This window comes from Juglans microcarpa x Juglans regia, chromosome 2D (genome assembly GCF_004785595.1).
Source record: "Juglans microcarpa x Juglans regia isolate MS1-56 chromosome 2D, Jm3101_v1.0, whole genome shotgun sequence".
In the NCBI taxonomy this organism is placed as follows: Eukaryota; Viridiplantae; Streptophyta; class Magnoliopsida; order Fagales; family Juglandaceae; genus Juglans; species Juglans microcarpa x Juglans regia.
This window is the reverse complement of record NC_054596.1, coordinates 461,540-484,622: the sequence shown is the minus strand read 5'-3', so window position 1 is coordinate 484,622 and position 23,083 is coordinate 461,540. Positions and strand designations below refer to the sequence as shown.

The 23,083-nt window shown below is 34.7% G+C and overlaps 2 protein-coding genes and 1 pseudogene across 7 annotated transcripts; all 3 read left to right on the top strand.

The window, feature by feature from the left end:
- Window positions 1–2,552: 2,552 nt before the first annotated feature.
- On the top strand, window positions 2,553–4,301 carry LOC121249561 (annotated as a pseudogene).
- Window positions 4,302–11,813: 7,512 nt separating this feature from the next.
- Window positions 11,814–17,247, top strand: LOC121249559 (uncharacterized protein At2g33490). Of its 4 annotated transcripts, none has more exons than XM_041148271.1 (12): window positions 11,814–11,962; window positions 12,101–12,226; window positions 13,228–13,300; window positions 13,644–13,718; window positions 13,874–13,935; window positions 14,007–14,075; window positions 14,449–14,477; window positions 14,556–14,763; window positions 14,873–15,106; window positions 15,684–15,737; window positions 15,884–16,893; window positions 17,012–17,247. In XM_041148271.1, exons 2-11 carry the CDS (start codon window positions 12,113–12,115, stop codon window positions 16,829–16,831), a joined length of 1,866 nt encoding a protein of 621 aa, XP_041004205.1. In that variant the 5' UTR covers window positions 11,814–11,962; window positions 12,101–12,112; the 3' UTR covers window positions 16,832–16,893; window positions 17,012–17,247. The 4 variants fall into 4 exon arrangements, with proteins under 4 accessions (XP_041004205.1, XP_041004203.1, XP_041004204.1 ...); XM_041148269.1 differs by having other exon boundaries at window positions 11,824–11,962; window positions 12,049–12,226; XM_041148270.1 differs by having other exon boundaries at window positions 11,829–12,226; window positions 15,884–16,891; window positions 17,015–17,247.
- Window positions 17,248–19,401: 2,154 nt separating this feature from the next.
- On the top strand, window positions 19,402–22,486 carry LOC121249558 (probable inactive shikimate kinase like 1, chloroplastic). Of its 3 annotated transcripts, none has more exons than XM_041148266.1 (10): window positions 19,403–19,760; window positions 20,459–20,505; window positions 20,730–20,784; window positions 20,884–20,956; window positions 21,041–21,128; window positions 21,392–21,474; window positions 21,593–21,719; window positions 21,858–21,936; window positions 22,024–22,088; window positions 22,189–22,486. In XM_041148266.1, exons 1-10 carry the CDS (start codon window positions 19,523–19,525, stop codon window positions 22,255–22,257), a joined length of 924 nt encoding a protein of 307 aa, XP_041004200.1. In that variant the 5' UTR covers window positions 19,403–19,522; the 3' UTR covers window positions 22,258–22,486. The 3 variants fall into 3 exon arrangements, with proteins under 3 accessions (XP_041004201.1, XP_041004200.1, XP_041004202.1); XM_041148268.1 differs by having other exon boundaries at window positions 19,682–19,760; window positions 20,719–20,784; XM_041148267.1 differs by lacking the exon at window positions 21,858–21,936 and having other exon boundaries at window positions 19,402–19,760.
- The last annotated feature ends 597 nt before the right edge of the window (window positions 22,487–23,083 follow it).

Here is a 23,083-nt window from a genome sequence, read left to right as displayed (position 1 = left end):
CTCACGATATTATTTCTCTTCGTTAATCCAACGTAGATCGCCAAGTTGGGTCGTGCGCAAACTAGCTTACATACAGAGTTTTTCAATGCATTATGGGGGACGTGAGACAGGAAATATCCCATAAAAATAAAAAAACACGCATAAGAAATTGGGTGTTTAGTGTGTTACTGTATTATGAGTGGGCCCAAAATAGCGAAGCAAATGGTGTTTTAAGATGGAAAGGAAATGAAATTAAATGTTGGGACACGTTAAGCAAAATATAAGATGCATCCTTTGAAAGCAAGACAGGAACGCATGCAGAATGGATGATATGGTATAAATGCTAGCTGACAATAATGATATATAGAATCTGCTGCTTTAGGAATATGATTAATAAAAACAAGTATGATAATGGAACAGAATTAGCATTTGATTCTTCAAAGCAAAGTGCATTCATTGCGTCGCTTTAACATTTGAAAGCTAAATATTCTAAAAGCATGTAACTGTATATTTGGGTGCCTTCTTATCCCTATTTACATATTAAATTAAATGTGCATTCTACGCAGTAGCCAGCCAGCTAGCGAGGGACATGAGGATCATATATCATTTTGTATAGCTTTGGTAAAACGCATATGATCGTGATGATCATGTTTACGGCATATGCTGATCTAGCTAGCCAAGTTTAATTGCCCTGGCTGGCCCATATAGATATATATATATATATATATATATATATATATATATATCTTGTTCGACATAAACATGCATGTGATCTGATCTTGGGTTTGGTCCTACCGGACATAATCACGGACCGGGGCTTGGGTTTGACATATAATTTGAGAACCCATGCATCCAGCCCAAGCTTATATATAATATAAGCTTTGTTTAAAGTTTTTTAAACTTCAACTGAAAAAACAAAGATTATAATAATTCCTACTATTTTCAAGAAAGCCAGGCTTATGCTTAATATAATATTAGAGGATACAAAATTCAAACAATTGAACTTTTATTTTAATCACGTCAGAGACGGATCGAGGAATAGGGAAAAACAATCTCGAGATCAGTTACAAACAATGTATTGGGCAGATATAATTAATTCCTAGGGCAGTGATACTATTGGCACTAATTAATATGTAACTCATGTACGCCTATAGGCATATATACGTGGTGCATGGGTTGGGTTCCGATTTATAGGTCCATTGAGTTTGATTTTTACCAATTCATTCCCTTTCATGAGGAGCCACACCACCAAAAAATAAAAAATAAAAAATAAAAATTGTACGTTAACAATTCGAAGAAAGAGCTTGATGATCTGCTTACTATCTATGATCATGGCAGCCGAGTAATATTAATAATGATTTCTGTAGCTAGAAACATGCAAGTAACAAAACCAATTCCAAAACTCATACAATTCCTCTAAAACTTATTATGGGCATTGTTCGTAGTAGTAGTACGGCATTATTGTAGATCAGGAAGATCGAATTGCATGTAGATAGATCATCGATCGAGATCAATAACAGGTCGTTCCAAATTCCAATTAGGACCTGCCTGCCTCCTAGTTAATTTGAGTTGGAAACAACGTACTAGGCCTCCCGTGAAAAAAACAAGTGCTCTGATCTAATTAAAGAGGAGTGAGATGATAATATAAATAAACTCATGCATGATAAAAACGAATCTGGCAGTAGGACTGATGAGTTGTCAATTTTAATTAAGGACATGACCACCCCACGACATGAGGCATAATAATATCACTATTCAATGTGTCGTTTCTTGATCAGATTAATCAATTTCTAATTCTATAAATATATATATATATATATATAATATTTATGTGTTCAAACGCGCATCGATCTAGAGGTACTGTATTGTTCTTACAAACTTCTTTTTCCAATGACAAATTCGAAATGCATGCATGGGGGCCGGGATACATGAATTAATGATACTTTTCATGTCCATCATTATCAATTTATCAGGCCGGTTGACCTAATTGAAACTTAATCAATCAAGAGATCTAGAAGCTGGAAGAATTGTGTGCACTGCATATATATGATCAACAGATTGATCTTCATTAGCTGGTCGATCGTATGATATGAGATCCCAAGTCTTTACTTTAGTTTTAACACAAAATTGATGGGCTTTTTAAGAAAAGAAGAGGTGCGCCATGACTTTCTTTTTGTCCTTATAATGCTATACTGGATAATATGGACTACAACGCAGAGGTAGGTACGTAATGGAAACATCGTATTCGAGTGCTTATTGAATTGGGGGAATAAAGAAGAAAGTTTGTAGTCGGTAAACAACGTGTCACACATGGGAGCTCGTACTACACGGCATCTAGCGTGCTAGATTGACCGAAAGCAGGAGGGGTTTAAATCTTGGCCGCGTACGTACGAATTGATCGGGAATACACGTTTGTAAAAAGAACCCTCGTCAAACCAAACCAATTCTATTTCCCAAGTCAAGAAAGGAGTACTTCCCAGTCAGAATATACAGTAGTTTGCGTTTCTTCTTCCCCCCCCCCCCCCCCCCCCCCCCCCCCCCCCCCCCCCCCCCCCCCCCCCCCCCCCTCTCTCTCTCTGGGTATATATATCAAAGAACCGTGTCTAGTACTTCCACACCCTGGAGAGGCATGAGAGCCCACCTTCAACGCCAGACACAAGTCCACCTTCCTTCCCTCTCCTCTTGCTTCTGTCATTAATTTGTTGTATAACATGATATATTCCAACATGAGACGTTGTATTTGATCTCTTTGTATCGCGCGCCCATCTTGTTTGAGATAATTAGATTTAGTTTAGGTTATAGGGATATTGGACATCATGGAAAAACCAATCTCTCTCATCAATGGAGGGATCAGACTGCCTATCGGGTATCGGTTCCGTCCCACTGACGAAGAGCTCGTCGTTCACTACTTGAAACGCAAGATCTTCTCTATTCCATTGCCGGCTTCAGTCATTCCCGAGTTTGATGTTTTCCAGACTGATCCTTGGGATTGCCAGGTTAGTATGGAAATCTCTCTATATATAGGTGTGTATGTGTGTTTGTATATATATTAAGTTCGAAATTTTTAATTCCTCAATTGATTGGACTTTCTTTTAGTCTTGTTTTTAGTTGTTGTAATATTTACAGCTGATCATGAGGAATACAGAAGCGTACGAAACTAAATTCCAATATCTTTACTATATATATTTTACATAGCTTAGCTGCATTTTATTCTACGAACCGTATATATTATATTAGATCGATGTTTGTATATTTTTACTGGTAGATTAATATGATTTCATGACCGTTGTTTTAGAAATGATGGTCGAAAAATGAAAAGGGCTTATCGTGTTCTCTTTCTTTAATGTCTTTAGGTGATTTGAAGGAAAAGAGGTACTTCTTTGGCACTAAAAAGAGGAGTGGTACTGTTCATGAAAGCAAGTGCAAGAGAGCTGCTGGTTCTGGTTACTGGAAATCTATTGGCAAATATAAGCAGATATTAGCTTCCAAGAGCAACCAAGCACTTGGGACAAGGAGAACTTTGATTTTCTGTGAAAGGAAGCGTTCTTATGGAACTAAGACAAGATGGGTCATGCACGAATTTCGTCTTCTTGACTCTGAAACAAACCTCGGATCCACCCAGGTATATATAGGACCAGCAAGCTAGCTAGCAGTAGTTCATATATATTAGAATTAGAGCCATATATAATATATATTACATGAATATATTTGAAGGAAAATTATTTGACTAATTTTGAGTGAAATTCTGAGCTAGCTAGCTAGGATTTTCTGTGAAATTCAAATAATATTGTTTCGTGCTTAAGATTTCATGTGAACTTGATGCATGCCTGATGATGGTTTTGATTCTGAATCCATATCTAGGTCATGTCTAAAACGGAGATGGAAGATTGGGTTGTCTATCGTGTATTTCAAAGAAAGAAAAGACTTGAAAAACAAGCTGGGATCATTTCTCGGTCATCTAACAACGAGAACAGCGAGAGATTGGAGGTGATCATGAGGCCAAATCTTATGAATTACTGCATGTTGGAATTAGACAACTCTAGATCTGATAACTACTTAGGCCCTCCTCAAGTACCTAATTCCTCGTCATGTTCGAGTGAAATCACTCATGAGGTCTCCTCTAATGATGCGTTAGATCAGGAAGAAACAAGCTGTTCCCGAAGTAGGATTTCTTCATTTTCACACATATTAATGTACATGAGAGAGCCTTAAATTAAAACGTCGTGAGCTAGAGACTTGTCATGTCAGGTATTCATGAAGTACTACTCGATCGTGTCATGTTATGCAAGAAATTAATTAAGCAAAGAATGTTAACTCATCATGTTTCAGCTAGCAAGAAAATCCATAATTATCTATATATATATATATATATTTATAATTCAATTACTGATCATTGTATTCTTTACCCACCCACTTTTTTTAATTCGATGGAATTAATTAAAATTTAATCATATATAAATATAGCGCCGATCGAGGTGGCAGTACTAGTGATTATTGCTCAGAATTAAAGGTGTCTTTGTTTGGAAAGGCAAATAATTTTTGAGAGAGAAGATGATAGAAAGTAACGAAAAGATCGAAGGGAGGACCGGATCAATACATTGAAAAGAAAGATAGATAGGCATCCAAAGAAAGAAGCAAAGACGTTGTGTATGCTTTAATCATGAGGTTGTGCAAAAGAAGCAATACATATAACCAGCAGCTTTAACTACTTACGGGCAACAACATGACAAATGAAACGTCGTCATACTAAGATGCCTTTGCAATTAATTGAGCATCATGATCTGCACATGGGGCCGCCCGATCGATTCACAATATCTATCTATCTATCTATCTATCTATCTTTTATTTGTTCTGATTTTCGATCCATCTATTATATATATAAATATATATATAAATATATATATATATATATATATTGTTTTTAAAAATAGAGCATCTGATCTGATCATAATTAGTTAATAAATATTTCTTAGTTAATCCATTTAACGAATCTCCACGACTTTTTCACTTAGTGAATCAGTTTTATAAGCAGCTAGCTAGCATAAAAATAAAAAGAGATTCTCACCCCTTTCCATTAAAAAAAATATATATATGCTACGTGTAGCTAGCTAGGTTGTGTTAATGGGGAAGATAACAAGCTGGAAGGAAGCAAAAGAGCAGGTAGCAGCTTGGACAACTCGACCCTCGTGGGGGTTGAGAATAAGATTGATCTTTTTGTCCATCAGACATCCATGCATGGAATTGATAATTCTGTCTTCCCTTAAATTACTTATTGCTGCTGATCTGATCATTCTTTTATTAACTTACAAAACGTTATTGGTTGTAGTTTTTAACCTAATAGCTAGATATCATGTGCTTCTCATGTATTATATATATATATATATATATATATATAGATTAATACATGATCTTTTGCATGGGCGCCTGACCATGCATCACTGGCCTGCACATATGACCTTTTTTTTTTATTTTAATTTATAATATATAGTTTTTTTATCGTGTTTATTAATTATTGATAATAATTAATGTTTAAGAAAATGTTAGAAACGGATGACTTATAAAATGGATATTATGGATCCTGGTCCTTGGACGTCTCTCGACTTAAATGCTAGCTCATCATGTCTTATACCATCAAGGCCCAACCCATTATTTGTTTCTCAGAAAATTTTAACCTTTCTTTAGTACCACTAAAAACGAGACAGCTCTTTCTGCTCAATTTATGGACCGGTCCAGCCACCCAGCTAGCCACAATAATTAGTACTCTAGCTTGGCCTTGCGGGTAGCATCAACATCAATGGAATGGTAAATATCAGTAATGACACCTACAGAATGTATAAGTATTACGTAATTATTTCAACAAAAAGGTAAGATTTATTATTAAAATCTAGCAATAAATTCTATTTTTCTGTGTGCTTGCATTACCGTAAACAAGCTTTTATTTTCAACTATTTTCGTGGATAATAGATTTTTTCGGTTAAATTCACAGAAATTGATTACTTCCTGCTGATATTCAACCACAAATGCTTTATTTGCAGCTAATAAAGTCGCTACAAATAAATATTTGTTACAATAATTATGCCGGAAAATTCTTTTTTATCATGTGCATACATGATTAGTAAATTTTTTTTTTTTTTCTACATGCTGACCTTACTGAAAAAAGTATTTCTGGCAACACCCACAGTTGTTAAGAATGATGATTACTCTTGTGCAAATATTGCAGGAAAAGTAGTATTTCCTGCCAACTATTTGATAGATAATATTCAGTTGCTGTGATTTACAAAATATTCATGAGAGCTGTAAAGAGATTCAATAAAATTAAACTTATAAAATTACATAATTTTGTATGATACGTCAGATCTATTTTATAATAAAAATAATTTTACAATCTAACATATTGCATTAAGACATTTCAGTTTATAGATTTATTTTTATGTGATCTCTTTGTAACTAAAATATTTGTTTTTTTTTTCCCAAATTGTATTTTAGTGGACAAAATTCTAGGCTGAACATCAGCCAATTTGACCCACTAATAATGAGGTATTCATGTTCATTTTATTATTAGCCACAAACTAATTCTCAAATTATTATTTGGTCAAATAATAAGTATTAATAATCATGGTTCTGGTTAAAAGAGCTGTATGCCAATTCATAATTATGCCCTGTCTAATCCAATGCCAGATTATACAACTTGATCTCAACGCTTACGACTCCGATCATTTCATGTCCCCAGAGTCCAGATCAAGTCTACTACAATCAACGTACATATATTGATATTGATATTAATGGTAGTCATTATAGTCACAGACACGTTTATGCTTGAATAAAGTCTATATTCCAGGCTGTAGAGCATTTACATGGACAACAAGAGTTCTCTCGATTAATTAAAACAACTTGTAAGTTCATCCTGGATGAAGTTGCATGCATGGAGGCTCGGTTTATTACTGTAGCTGTGTAGTGGCACTCTGTCTTCACCAATTGTCTTTTTATAAAACTACTCTCTGGTCAAACCCTATCAACCTAGTGGAGAATAGATGTTTTTGAAAACTACCCCCATAGCAGGGGAACATCACCTATTGCTATTGGTCTTGTATTTAACTCTCAAGATAACAGAGAATATGATGTCTAAAATAAAAGCAATTATGCATATTTGCCAATGTATATTACACCTACATAGGGAAATACCTGGAGTTTTGCTCCATTTTCCTTACTGGTGATTAGTACTGCAATTGGCCCCAATTCTCTTGTTCTTAAAAAGAAAACTTCGTCTGAAAATCAATTGGAGCAGAACCTTTATAAACTACTACACACATCTCATATACTTCTAAGAGAATTTTCCATTGAATAAATTATCACCTAGATCTTACTCATAATCCACCCATAACTTGCAACAGACAGCGAATGTTGTACATTGACATTAGGAACAAGAATATACTCCCTAATGATTTACTAGCAACATATTAATTTGCAATTTCTTGGTTCAAACATAAATATGATATATCTTGGTGCAAACACCATGTATGCCCTCAAAAGTCTATGCATTCCTATATTATTATGATATATTATCACTTAGTGACACATGGAAAATATACCGTAAGTTGAGAGGGTAGAAAAAACTAAAGTATACATGTACCAAGCAACTTGTCTTTTTCCCACCTAGTCTTAAGTTATCAAAAAGTTTTGCCTCAACCTACACAACTGTATAAACCATGCTAGCCTTAACTAGTAAACTGTGATAACTATTTTTCTTTGACAAACCAAGTTTCCACCCCACCAGATCAACCAATATGCTCAACAAAAGAATATCTACTTGTTGGAAGGATTTTACTCACTAATAAAAAACTTCAAAAGTTCAAAAACCTGGTACCTGCATATATAGTGATGCCTATAAGGGACTCCAATTGTCACGCAGGAACAAAAAAGCTTCTTGACATCTAAAAAATTGTCCCCCATAGCATCCACGTCTCTCTTGGAAGCCTTAAATCCGCTCTTCAAGCACTCCGTATCATTCTTTAGGGCCAGCAGATCACCATCCATGAGCATTTGGGAAGAAAACTTTCTGAATGAGCATATGTTGTTGTGAATGTGATTTACATTGAGATCAAATGTAACGCTCTAATAGAAGGCCTAAATCACATTATCTATATTCTAAAAATATTAGTCAATGATATAATTAGAGCTATATTGAAGCATTTTAAAAAAGAAGCATTTTCATATTGGATATCACATGAAAACTAAATATCGCATTTCATTCACAAATTTTGGTCATGCGTAATGTAAGTTTGTTGTTACCAACCAATTTCATCATGAATGAATGCATGTCACCGTGTAAACTATTTTTTATGATATGAGTTTTACGGTAACTCATAATAAAGTGGTCAAATATAAATATTTGCAGTCAACTTTTTCTAACAACATGAATTTGGTAGTAAAAAGTAATTATTTGCTATCAAACCAAATTAGAGGGAAATAATTTGTAACACCTCGATTCTTATGGTTAATAATAAAGTCACTTTAAGAAATGTTGGGAGAGTCGGCGTGCTACTACTGAACTTGACTTAAAAAAATATTTAATTTTCTTACAGAAGCGTCATGTACAAATATTCTTTATAATAAAAAAAGTCGTTTTGTATTAAAATACTGAAATCATAAATAAGAGAGTACGCGAAAGTATTTATTAAAATTTCTCAAAATTTGTGTTATAAAAATTATAACTAAAAATCTCTGTACATGATCTAGGTCACTGTCACGCCTCCCTAGACTAAGTCCCGTCTTGCAGCTCTATCTTCATAAATATTCTGACTTTGGGTGGTTTAAAAACATAAAAACTAATTAAAATGAGTTGATAACTCAGTAAAAAACCTATCATAACGTAAACATACTTAATATAAAGTCTTTCATAAAATCTTAGAACTTAAAATCATGATTATTCATACGTATGCATTGACATGCATGTCTTGACTTATCTTATTTATCATATTGACCCACATACTTAACCTTGTGTGCAAGGTTGTGCACTAGCCCCACATCCGGCGACCACAAGGGGAGCTATTAATAGTATTATAGCATACTATAGTGGACCATGTTTAGGTTCTTGGCTTGCATGTCCACCTATAAATTCGTATTGGTATCATGTATCTAAATAGTCATCTGATTAACTGTTCTTAGATTATCTTACAATTGATCTTATGAAAACTTACGTGTCTTATGCAATGTGAGATGCATGAGATGCAAAATACATACATAACTATAACATGCAAAATGAAACATGATCATAAATTATGATGAATGATGTGCTTGTAGATATCATGACATGTGTAGTACATAAACACTGGCTTCCAAATAATTGACTTCAATAATAATATATATTACTAGCTAACGTATGCTAATAATAATTTATGATCAAGATACTTACTTTGTAGTGTTGCTTTCTAAAATTTTTAACACAAAATCGATCACGGTGTTGGACTGAGAGGTTTATGATTTTTTCTAAATAACACGGGAAAATGAGATTTATAGGGAGATTTGGAAGAGGGTGACGATCAGTTTGAGTTGGACTCGGTTAATACATGTAGTGACATTAATTTGCTGAACATTCAATCGTGATCATCTAAGAAAATAATTTAAATTTAAAAACATGATCTAGTAGTTTATTTAATATAGGATTGACAGCGAGTGAGACTGCGTAGAGGACTTAAATCAGTGATGATTTTAAATTGAATAAATTTCTAATGATCGATTTTTAAATTCTAAAAGGAGTTTAACTCATTCAATAAATAATAAATTTTATTTAATCTAGTTATTAAACTTAATTAAAACTGATAATCAATTTTAATAATTTATTACTCGTGGACTTATCTAATATGACATATTAAATATAATTTAGATCAAATAAAAATATCAATATTCCGATTTTAGAATTATTGGGCTGAATGGGTACAAAATTGTCCCAATAGAAGCCACAACGCCCGAAAAGAACGAAAAATGAAGAGGATCAATTGAAATTGTCTTACAAATATGCGGTTTACACCGGTACTGATCTGAATATGTAATGTGTATGCTGCAACATTGCTTGGATAATCCGTGCAGCTGATTGTGGGAAGTTGAAGTTACATGCATGACGAGCACTACATGATCGTGATTCCTAACTTGCTGTCTGTATATATGGTTATATATATATATATATATATGTTATCGAGAAGGGAATATATAACTCAAAAGCCCTTAATTTTTTTTTTTTTTAAAATCTTACACAAAGTAATTGGGCTTTGTTATCAATCTAGCTAGCTAGCTAATCTTCATGAATATTGCAGTCAGCACGTCAAATTCTGCATTCCCCTGTTATCTTTGATCGATTGAGGAACGTCAGTGCTACATTGCATTAACCGACGGATAAAAGCCGCATTAAAGAAACAAAACAAAACTTGCTTATATAGTTTGCTCGGTGACCAGGCGACCACCCATCGATCGATGTCAACATGATTTGGTAAGCTTGGCCTATACTTCAAAAGGCGGCTGTTGAAAATGGCCTACCGCCTACCGCCTGTCAAATTAAGTAGGAAAGATGGCAGTTTTCGAAATGATAGATAGAACCGATCTACTCTTTCCCCTGTCAGCAACTTTGACTTTTTGACTGTTTCTAATTATACAGTTTTACGAACCGGTTTGGTTTTGAGAGTAGAGTTGATATGTTTATTATTATTCATAAATTTTAATTTATAAAATTTATTATTATTTATAAATTATTTATTTTATTATTATTATTTATAAATTATCTGAATCCATCTCATCACTCCATCTAAACGACGACTAATTCAACAGTTAAAAGAGAGCATCCTGTCCCACGTGTCCCCCTCTCCGCCCATTGTATCTCCCACATCAGACTCTCATGATCTCTCTTCAAACTTTTTCTCATCTGAATCCAACTTTAATGTTCTTGTACTATTATCGCCTTGGTTGTTAATACGACAATATTTAATTTAAATAAATTAAATTCTTTCATAAATCAATTTTTACAGTGAATTTTATTCTCTTCACCTCTTCGAATCAAATTTTAAATATTATAATTTTTAATTGATCTAATCTATATTATATGTAAAATAACTAACTAAAGTCTTTTATTTGAATTAACCACTTTTTTTTTTCTTTGTTTTTTGTTTAAAAGAAATGTATGGACGATTAATGAAGATGGTATCATGCATGATTCATAACCCGATGAAGAGGATGTTTTGAGTATACGGTAGTGATGGTGCATATGGTGCAAAATAAAATGCATGTCTTACGGTAAAGAGTAATATTATATATATTCGTAGAGTATGTAAGTAATATACAATCATTTTAAAAAGAATAAAATTTATTATTTCTTTTTATATGAATATCATATTTATTTATTTTTAAATAATTACACGATACTTACATATTCATAACTATAATTTTAATTTTTATAAAAAATAAAAAAAATAACAAATTGATATTAGAGCCGAGTCATATTTGAATTAATTTACCGCGAGTGTACACGAATTGATTCACGCGCGCCTAGCGGGTACGGTTGTTCAAAGTAAAGGAGCGGCCCAGAGGAACAAGTACAACATATGAAACAACTAGATGAGACGATGCGTACTAGAACCAGTTTCTTCCTCTAGAGATCGCATACTCTCTGATCTACTTAAAACACAGAACTCACTTTCTTCAACGTCCACTTGTCAACCCCTACACTCTATACTCTTTCTCATTTTACGGATTACCTAAATTGGCCTTTTCGAACACGTGTCGTCCTAGAAGTGAATATTTTTTTTTTCACTTCGGTGAATGACGTTAGGATTTCTCTCTCTCTCTCTCTCTCTCTGATCTGTTACGAGTCGTTTTGACCCGCAAAGGGCGAGCTTTTTTCTTCTTCTTCTTTCTTTCCTCCTTATTCTTCTTCTTCAATGTGGTTGAAGTTATCGATTTTAAAAGACCCATACCTCTCCTCCCGTGGCTTCTGGAGGTGAAATCTGTGTGTTTGTTTCTCTCGATTTTAATTCCCAGGGACAGGGGAAGGCGGATTTATTATTATTATTTTTAATTTCTAAGGGCGTCTGCGGTGGCTCTCTCTGTATCTGTTGTTTGCGGTCATTGTTCTTAGGGTTCGGGGGAAATGAAGTCCTCGTTGGGTAAGCTTCGCAGATTGGCACTTCACAAGAACGATGCCAAGGAGAAGACGGGGTTTCTACCTTCTGCACACTTGGATGAGCTCGCTGAGGCTGCGAAGGTACTCCCCCAAACTGCCCTCTCAAGCTCTCCCTCTCCGATAAAACTCGGTTAACTGTAATTGATTACGATTTTCATATTTCTTCAATTCAATGCTTTATTCTAATCGAAGGCTTCTTGAAGATAGCTCCGGATTTACCTGGGAAAATAGATTCGGCAGTAAATAATTAAACATCTTTGCCTAAATCTCCGCAACATATTGATTCTGTTAGCTGTGTGAAAATTTTGGGACGATTATACATGAAGATTCAGTTTAATTTATATTATTTTGAAAAACATCCATTCGGTGAAATTAAGGTTTTTTATCAAGTAAAAATTATATTAATAGAAATCTAGGTGGAGCCAACGGTGAAAATAAGTATTTTCTAGTAATAGAATGATCAGATTTTGTTTCGGAGTGGCTATGCATTCGTCATGGTAAATTGAGGAGATAATATTTAGCGGAGCTCCAAAATAAGTTTACAATTAATTGCCTTGTGCTCTTCGCGTGTGAATATTTCATTCAATGTGTATGATATTTGCTTTCCGTTATCGTCTCTAAATTGTGAATTGTTGTTGCAGAGTAATATCTTCTACATTTACAACTTAGTATTATCTGCAGTGTGTTGCGACTGTGATTCCCTCTTGGATTTATTTAGCTTGCAGTGGGGAACATATAAAACCCATCTCAATCTCATCATTATAACTGTCCCAAATTTCCATACAAAATATAATAAATAGTTCAACTTTTTCAAATCTCAAAACAATAATAATATTAAAAAATAATATTCTAACAATATTTTATTCAACTCATCTAAAACCATCTCCTCTCATCTCACTATCCAAACGAGCCTTATTCATGGTTCTTGTCAGGAAAGGAACTTTATTGACAGCGTTTATTTCTATGTACTCCAGCTATTATGCCCACCAATTCATATGGATGAATTTTGATGTGCTATCTAGGTCCTTTGTGAAATTATTATTGTCATCAATTTTATATTATTCTTATTTTTTACTTTGCAGGACATGCAAGAGATGAGAAATTGCTATGATAGCATACTCTCTGCAGCAGCTGCTACAGCAAATAGTGCATATGGTAACCATTTTATGATCTTCCATGAAAACTTACTTATTATATCTTGTAAAATCCAGTATCTTCTTACTGATAAAAAAAAAAAAAAAAAAAAATCTAGTATCTCCCTTGATGACCTTATTCTGCCAACAATTTTTCTGGTTGCTTTTCTGACAGACTAGGGGGATGTGAGGTATAAACCAATTTGTATGTTCTGTATGAGCTATAATGTAGCAGCATGATAAGAACATCTATAAGCTATCAAGTATTTTTGGATATGCTTGACACCTGCTGACCGCATTGTCATATATTAATTGTTTAACTTAACATCATTGACTCTTTCATTTGACTCCATCTATACTTTCAGAATTCTCAGAATCACTGCGGGAAATGGGTGCTTGTCTGCTGGAGAAGACTGTATTACATGATAACAAAGAAAATGGTAAGGGAACCAAAATTTGTTACTTTGTTTTCCTTCTCTTTTGTGAGGGGTGGGGTGGATGGAGAATTCTTTTAGTATTTTATTCATCAGGTTGAATTTGAGGTGTTATAAATCATTTATGGCTGGTGTTGTAATTGCTGCACATTTACCAACAGGTGAAGTTTTGCTAATGTTGGGGAAAGTGCAGTACGAACTTCAAAAACTTGTCGATAACTATGTAAGTGCTTATTGACCTATCTTTTAGTTAGCACCTTTGGACTCATATTGACCTTTCTTTCCGTGCTTCAGCGCTCTCATATATTCTCAACAATCACAAACCCTTCAGAGTCTCTTCTTAATGAACTTCGAACTGTTGAGGTTTGTTCATATGCATTTCTCTCTCTCTCTCTCTATCTCTCAATTATCATTTGAGATGCCTATAATTTTCTTACTTGGCTGTAGAAAAAGGTCCAAAATGAAGCATTTATAGTTGAAATGATGATTATGGTGATGATAATTGTAACACCTCACATCTATGGGAGGGCTGGGCAACGGCCATAGGCTTTCTAAGACATAGTGACTGAGGGTGCCTTTTACCTTCAACTAAGTTGGTCCGAAAACCCAGTAATCTTTTGTTTACAAATAGGATACTATCTGTCAAACCAATTAAATGCTTCTGCCTCACTAGCCCAGGAAGTTCCCCGTCACCTTGTATTATCTAGACTAACTGTCCATTTGTTTTCCGGTGCAGGAGATGAAGATACAATGCGATGAAAAGAGGTCATGATGATTCTAAAATGATCTATTTTGTTGGATTTGAAAGCAAAATTTCTTCTAAATGTAATTCGTTGTGTGCAGAGATGTATATGAATACATGATGGCACAGCAGAGAGAAAAAGGAAGATCAAAGAGTGGGAAAGGTGAAAACTTTACTGTACAGCAACTGCAAGCAGCTCATGAAGAATATAATGAGGAGGCCACTCTATGTGTTTTCCGGTTGAAATCTCTTAAGCAAGGGCAATCTCGAAGTCTTCTAACACAAGCAGCTCGTCACCATGCGGCTCAGGTTGTCTTTATATGTCCAAAATTCTCAAATTTCAATAACTTACAGTTGTTTTTATGAGTTTGAGGATGATGTGCCTTTTTTCCCCTCTTTTGTTCTACTTTGAGTTTAGTTGAATTTCTTTCGGAGGGGACTCAAATCACTTGAGGCTGTTGAGCCACATGTTAGACGGGTTACAGAACAGCAACATATTGATTACCAGTTCAGTGGACTTGAAGATGATGATGTGGAAGATGGTGAGGATGATGGCAAGAATAGCTATAGTGCTGATGATGCTGGGGAATTGAGTTTTGACTATAGACGAACTAGGCAGGGGCTTGATGCTGTTTCCAGGAGTTCAATGGAGGTGAGTATCAATTGCAATCAATAATCTGTTTTTGTTCATGATACTATTTAGAGCCCAAAACTGATTGGGAAGATACTTAAAGAGTCTTGTTAGGAACCCTGCTTAAATCCTCTAAATATCAACAACTTTGGTCAGGTTGGTTGGTGGTTCAATTTAAGAAAATGCCCACCCCAGCATGTGGTTATAACAAAGCGGACTCAGGATTTGTTTCTTTCTTTTCTTTTCGTCTTTTGAGAGCGGGGGTGGGAGACTACATGTGGCCCCTTGATATCCCAACAAAATTGGGGCTATATAAGTTTTTTTTTTTAATTTTATATGAGAATTAAATGCTTGGTAGTAAAAATCAGGCTGTATATGTAGAAAATATATCAAGGGATGCAGGAAGTTTTAAAAGTCATGGGCACCATGGCTGTATGGCACCTTCCTCCCTGTAGGTAGATTCACCATCGGTGTGATGCCAAAAATGGTAAAAACGTAAACATTTTTGGCATTGTGATAATCATATATCAGTCTGGACTTGTTTTCACTTCCACTATGCCTTTTTCGTGTGCCTATGATTTGGTGGCTCACTACACAGGTAGATGAAGCGGGCCTTACGTTTCCCCAAGCTTTGACTACGGAAAATGCTGAGGTAGTACCCTACATGCCTTTACTTAGTGTACATTTCTGGTGTAAAAATACTGTCATTCAACTTTGAGCTTGCAAAAGACAAAAGTAACAAATATAAATCACATAACCAAAACCACAAATTTTAAATTTACGTCTTTCCTTGTGTAGATGAATCTTGACAAAAGCCAAGACGATCTCAGAATCTCAAGTAGAGAACCTAGAGTGGGTAGCCATTCGGCCCCAATATCTACAGAAATGTTTGATCCAGCAGAAAAAGTAATAAATATGCAACCTTCATCTACTCGAAGGCCTAACACATATGTGTTGCCCACACCAGTTGATGCAAAGGCTTCAAGTTCATCAAGAACAAGTAGTTCAGTTCCCCAGTTGATGCCAAGTGGACGCACCCACAATTTGTGGCATTCTTCCCCATTGGAAGATAAGAAGCATGAGAAAGATTCTGGTGATGGTGTGTCTGTACTCAAAGAGAGCAACATTAATAATACCACCATTGCGCTACCCCCTCCTTTGGTGCAGGGAATTTCACTTTCTCAGCTTGAGACGTTTAATGCTTCTGACACTAGCAAAATCAAGCGACAAGCTTTTTCTGGTCCATTAATTGGTAAGCCGGGGTCAACAAAGCCTGTTTTATCGTCTAGTGGTCCCATTGCGTCTGCTGAATTGCCCCAACTAGTTTCTGGAATGCCTTCTCGGTTGCCAATTCCTCAGCCTTCATCTCCAAAAGTATCCCCAAGTGCTTCACCTCCCCCTGTGTCTTCACCCAAGATAAGTGAACTTCACGAGCTTCCTAGACCCCCAGGTAATCCAGCCTCCAAGCCAGCAAAATCTCATGGCTTACTGGGGCACTCTGCTCCATTGTCCTTCAGAAATCAGGAGCCATTTGGAATAAATAAAATTCCTTTGGAGGCATCAACTGCGGCTTCTCCACTTCCAATCCCACCATTAATTGTCCCTCGGAGTTTCTCTATACCCTCAAGTGGTCAGAGAGCGATGGCAATGCAAGTTACAAAGCTTTTGGATTCTCCCCAAGTTTCAGGCAAGGCTGAAGAAGTTGCTTCACCTCCATTAACACCCATTTCCCTGTCAAAACGTTAAGCCAGCATCAAACTGTTAATGAAGTGGCCTCTCACTCTGGTCAAACCCAAGCTTGGTGTGGTAACATTTTATATTGATGTTATATTTCAGATTCATGCATAATAATAAGAATTTATTTTCTTGCATTAGTAATTTTGCACATCGTTATTATTTGTTAATATCTGCAGTACATGCAGGTGAGAGAGCTAATATTTTTCCCCGTGGGTCGGCCTGGCGGAAGATTGTTTTTGGGTCATTGTCTTCATGTTGGGAAGTGGGAACAGGTCTGTAAATACGACGTTTTATGTATGGTTTAGTTTCTCATCTCAGTCTTTTGTCCATTGCTTGTTTTATTTTAAAGGATGAGAACTAAACTCTAGTCAGTTACATTGTAACGTCTCACGAGTATCTTCAAATGAAGAATTTTTGTTCATTTATACCAAGGAGTTCCAACTTCCAAATAGAGGGAGCAGATCAACGACTATTTGAGGTTTCTCACCTTCTGCTTTCATAAACATCTGTCTCAACATTGTTAATTTGTCATTTACCGAACCAATTGGAAACAGCCGCAAATTATTTTTTTTTAGAAGGTATAAACTTAATGAGCCTTCTCCAATCAACTTACATTTTTTTAATAATTGATGATTCAACGTGATATCAGAATAGTAATTCTTGTCCGAGGTACACTTGCGTTCTTAAAACCTTAGGGTTTGGCTCAAAGGATAAAGATCTTGGTCTTGGTGGTATATTTTCTCTAAGTCTAAGATTTAAATCTTCTCCTGAGGGATAGGAGTCGGAGAACTTTTCCTTAAACTATTTTGAGATTTACTTGCGGAAAATTTTTTATCGAGAGTTTGTGCACTTTCGGGATTTTTTATTTTCAAACACTTGCTACCAATTAAAAAAAATTAAGCATACTTAATTTAAACCATAAATCTCAATTTAAATGTTCAATTCTTTCTTAAATACGTGGGGGTTGCGCACGTGGTGTCTAATTATACACACGAGGAGAGTATTAGAGAATATAATTTAATTAATTCAATTTAAATTTTGAGATAATTAATAATTTAAAAAAAGGAGCATCTAAAATCGATTGTTTGCTGCCATCCTTATACTTGTAGGAAAATACTAGTTTGCCCACTTACTTTGATCACTTATGTATTTAATTTTTTTTCAGTTTTTTTTTTACTTAATGATTAAAAAAGTGATTTTTAACATATTGATTGATTTATTTTTATTTTTTAAATATATTTAAATATATTAAAAAATATGAAAAAAAATGAGAAAAAAAAAATAAAAAGCCAAAATGGCCTAGCGGTCAAATAAATATGAAAAGAAAAATGAGAAAAAAAAGGGCCAAAATGACCTAGCAGTCAAATAAAGACTCAGACGAAAGAGTAGCACTACTCTATACTTGTATAGGCATTTAGTCACCCTTCTGCTTTGGATGATATGCCTAGTCGTTTATAATTGAATCAATCGGCCCATCACTTTTTTTTTTTTTTTTTGAAAACATACTTTCCCTTGATTAACTTCTCTATAAAAGAGACATTACACATTGAGGAGTTTCCTCCATGTCTACGATACAATCTTGTATATTTAGAGCATTCTTTCCTAGTGTATGTGCAATTGTATTTTCTTCTCTTTTGATATGTCTGATAGAGCAATCTTCAAAGCACTGCATTTTAACTCTAAGAGCATCTACATAGTACATTGGCTTGGCTGAATAGGAAAGTTAGCTAAAATTTATATAATTGATGTAAAAAATACTCCATAGATTGACCAAATCTAAAATAAGATGGACTTCTGCTACAGTGGTTGGCCAAAGATGGAGAGCCATAATTGATTCACCAAATATTAAAATACTAATTTCTTACTCCAAGTAAACATTAAAATATTAATTTCAAACTCTAATCAAAAATATTATTTGGTTTGTAATTAAGAAATTTAGATAGAAATTTAGATGAGTTTAATCAAATATTTTTTGTTATTAGCATTAAATGACTTTTGAAAATATGATTTTTTTAATATTAATTTAATTAGAATATAATTATTAATAATATTAAATTGGTAGAATTATAAAATGTGATACAAATAAATTAAATAAAAATTATTAATTTAATAATATTTTATTATTTTATAGAAAGTGATTGACTAATTCAATATAAGGATTGAATTTAAATAAAATAGATAAATATAAAAAAATATAATATTAATTAAATTTTAAAGATGCATTTGATCAAGTCTTAAAGTCTGAAATTAACAAATCAAAATAATTGAGGTCCTGGCATCTGAGTAGTCTGCACTGCCATCACTACTGTTTTACTGTTTTGAAATCTCCCTCTAGAAGTAATTTCAGATCGGCCCATCACTTTGAGTTCACATACAGGCCCAGGCATGCAACCTGCGGCCTGGAAAAAGTTTATTCTTAAATTTAAGTGCAACAAAACCATACATAAAAAGTTTTTATTTGAATTTTTGAAACTTATCTGGAATTGAGTAAAAGAAATCTTTAATTAACAATGTCAAAATGTCAGCCAATTTTATTTGTAAATATATATTTAGATTCATTTTTGTACAAATAGAAAAAAAAAAAAAAAAAATGGTACAGTTTATACGGTTAAGAACTGGTGTCAATCATCAGTCTAATGGTAGTTTGCATTTTGCAAAACCTGAGCGAGCAAAAGTGGGAAACCGATAACAGAACCCTAAATGGAGCTCCTAACCTTGCACTCCTCCTGCAGTGGCCTCCAATTTCGTACTCCGTCGCTCCATTTTCAAGCGGTACCTCGGAGTTTCGGCCTCCCCAGCTTCCTACATTCCTTATCCACTCGTCACAATCCCAGCCTCTTCCGCTTCCACCCACCTCTTTCTGCATCCCTTCCGTCTCGCGCTCCCTTCCCAAATTCTCTCTCCTCGATTTGCTCTGTGGCCAACGATGGCACTCTCCGTGAGTCGCTTTCTACACCCAATAAGTTCTTTTTTCTCCCCACTCCCCCGGCTCTCTCTCTCTCTCTCTCTCTCTCTCCCCTCTTTTTTCCCGATTCCTTTGAATAATATTGTTAATTTTCCGTTGCATTGAGGTTGCGTTTTTTTTTTTTGGCGGGGAGAGTGATAGATAGAAACAAAAAATTGATTTTTTTTTAATTGTGTTGAGTTGCTTTTGCTTTATCAACCGTTGTTTTTTAATTACAGAACTACTTGAATTGTTCAAGACGATTGTAATTCTTTATTCTATACATATAAGCTCGTTTTACCGATTGAAGTGTTGTTTGGATTTTGGTGGAATGAGTTTTGTTTCTCAGTAATTTACCTAGGTATACGTAATCAATATTTGTATCTTCTCTGAAATGCATCTCACTTGTTTGATATTGGTTTTCTCGTTGGTGAGCCATAGCGTTTGTCAGCCTTATGTGTGCCAAAGTAAGTTACCATAATCACGTTGTCTCCATTATGGCAATTTACAGCAAAAAAGAAGTAGCGACATGAGTACCCGTTTGCATATAATTGGATTGGATGGTGAAATTTTAGTCAACTTGAGTTTGTGTTTTCACTATTCAATTGTTGTCAAGTAACATATTATCAAGTTCTAACTCCCTTACTTTTGTTATACTTTTTCTCTTCTCTTCATTTTTGCCCAAATTAAAGTTTCAACGACAAAGGATGCTGTGATTGATCCCTCTTTTGCAGTGAAGGTGAGATGTCATTCCCTTCTGCCCAATCTTACCATGCTTTTTGTTCTTTTGGAAAAAGGAAAACAAAAATGACCCAATCTAAGAAAAGAAAATGCTTCGCAAGGGGAAAGCTGGGAAATTTATTTTTTAATTGTTTCTGTGACAACCGCGGGGTGAGAAGAATTTACTCCTGTTAACTTCTTGTGGTTTGAAGTTCTCATTTTAACTGTTCAGTTTTAATTCAGAACAAAGCAATGGATATGTCTACAGAACTGAAAGGAACTTCAATATTTTTAGTGGGTAAGAATTACTGGAGACATAGCAATACTTTTTGATTCTTAAATCTCATGCTCATTCTGGTATATGTACTTTTGGTGTGGTGATTGCAATGGTGTTAAGGAATGAAAAGCTCAATAAAAACAAGTTTGGGAAAGCTTCTAGCGGATGCATTACGATATTATTATTTCGACAGGTATCATTCATTTTAAATTGAAAAGGCAGGAAATCAAGTAACTCATACCAGCTAAACTTGTGTTTTGGGTTGTTCTATACCCAGTGACAGTTTGGTTGAGGAAGCTGCTGGAGGTGCATCTGCTGTTAAATCTTTTAAGGAGAGCGACAAAAAGGGATTTCATGAGTCTGAGGTATTTATTTGAACTTTCAAATGTACTTGTAGTTGCTTTCTGTTGTCTTTGTAATGAACCTCTAAGGCCTGTAAAGTTAGTTGTGTTCTAAGACAATTCCACATAGAAGTGGAGTTCAACAATAGAAAGAACACATATGATCAATCTACTTATTAAGGCTGGCTGAGGCTTTAAAAGTACATTTACTAGATTTTTCAAAATATCTAACATACAAATTGCACAGTAATAAGCTGGCTTATAATTGAACTTCCATGTTTCTGCAGACTGAAGTATTGAAGCAGCTGTCATCCATGGGACGATTGGTGGTTTGTGCTGGAGATGGCGCAGTTCAGAGTTCTACTAATCTGTAAGAGTTCTGCTCCCATCTGTTCTGAATTCCCCACATGTAGTCTTTTGCATGGGAACCTATCACCATTATTAATGTTAGTTTTCTACTTATTCTGACTTCTTTTTTACATATATAGGGCGTTTCTGAGACATGGAATTTCAATATGGATTGATGTACCCTTAGACATGGTGGCCAGAGGGGTGTTTGAAAACCAGTCTCAACTTTCTGACTCGGAATTATTTGCTTCTGAAGCTTATACAGAGGTCTTGACTTCCTATATTATTTTTAGTCATATATCTGGCCTATTATTTATCACACTTGTTAATCTTTAAAAATTAAGGCAGTAGTTTTGATGCTCTTGGCCCTCTCAATCATTCACAAATTTGACACATGATAGCCAGGTCTTGACTCAGTTAACAACTTTATATGAGGAAACGAGAGGTGGATATGCTACAGCAGATGCAACTGTTTCACTACAAAGTATATCCCCATGCATAATCATACTCATGCCATCACGCATTCAACTATATGTTCTTGTTGGTTCTAAGAGCTTCTGATTCTTTGCAGAGGTTGCTTGCCAATTAGGTTATGATGATCTTGATGCTGTAACCACGGAAAACATGACTTTAGAGGTGAAGAGATATCGTTACAATGAGAACATGCTTCGGTTTGCGAACTAGATTATAGGACTAAGCTGTGTCCTTTCTTGCACCGTATTTGCAAAAATTTCAGGTTCTCAAGGAGATTGAAAAACTGACAAGAGTTAAGAAAATGATGGAATCAGCAGCGAGACCCTTTTAGGCAGCCACGGCTCTGCTCCTGTATGTAAATCACTTGTGGTGACTATCAACATTTCAACCAGATGTTATGGGATAACCATTCTAGAGAGCTTTTTCTGCTTGTCTTGGTGGGTCATCACCTAAGTTTTTTCTCTGTTTGAGTAACATGTAATATTTATGTGTACAGAAAACAAGACCTTTTACTTGTAACAGATATATTCAAATCCGTCAATATAAGATGTCTTTTGATACATTTATTGCTCGGTTTGTAAGGCCGTAAAGCACGCTAATTAGACTCGACATCCTCCAATCTGAACCTATTAATAATATTCAACATTCAACCCCTCTTTTCTCAAAGTATCATTAATGCCACTCTTCAAATCATTAAGCAACTGGGGTTTGGGAAGAGTCGTATTGGCAAATATTAAGATCAAAGTACTACTACTACTAATAGTCTAATACTAGGCTATGTTTGGATGTGGAATCTATCTCAAAGTAATCATTGAAAAGATTAACTACAGTTTCAACTTTTCATAAAAAGTTAAATATGTCTAAACCTTCTTCATACATTCAAATACATATCTCAATCCAATTCAAACATTCAAGCACGTCTCAATAGGATTTACAAAATACTACTATTTACATAAGAAAAATTCTATTCATAAGCCTCACACACCACACACTGCCCTTTTTGTTATTTTTTAATTTTTTCTCTTACCAAATATGTGGTATATAAATGATGAGTAGAAGAATTCAATTGTTTTAAGAAGAATAAAACCAAAAATAGTTTTAAAAAAAATAAAAAATAACAAAAATTATAGTGTGTGGTGTGTGGAATTTATAAATAG

Bases quoted from the DNA above. Each gene is read 5' to 3' on its own strand.
- LOC121249559 (XM_041148271.1), top strand. From the start codon at position 12,113: ATGAAGTCCTCGTTGGGTAAGCTTCGCAGATTGGCACTTCACAAGAAC. The intron at 13,301-13,643 runs GTAACCATTTTA...CTATACTTTCAG, and splicing joins TACAGCAAATAGTGCATATG to AATTCTCAGAATCACTGCGG. The intron at 13,936-14,006 runs GTAAGTGCTTAT...TCCGTGCTTCAG, and splicing joins AAAAACTTGTCGATAACTAT to CGCTCTCATATATTCTCAAC.
- LOC121249558 (XM_041148266.1), top strand. From the start codon at position 19,523: ATGGAGCTCCTAACCTTGCACTCCTCCTGCAGTGGCCTCCAATTTCGT. The intron at 20,506-20,729 runs GTGAGATGTCAT...GTTTTAATTCAG, and splicing joins ATCCCTCTTTTGCAGTGAAG to AACAAAGCAATGGATATGTC. The intron at 21,129-21,391 runs GTATTTATTTGA...ATGTTTCTGCAG, and splicing joins AGGGATTTCATGAGTCTGAG to ACTGAAGTATTGAAGCAGCT.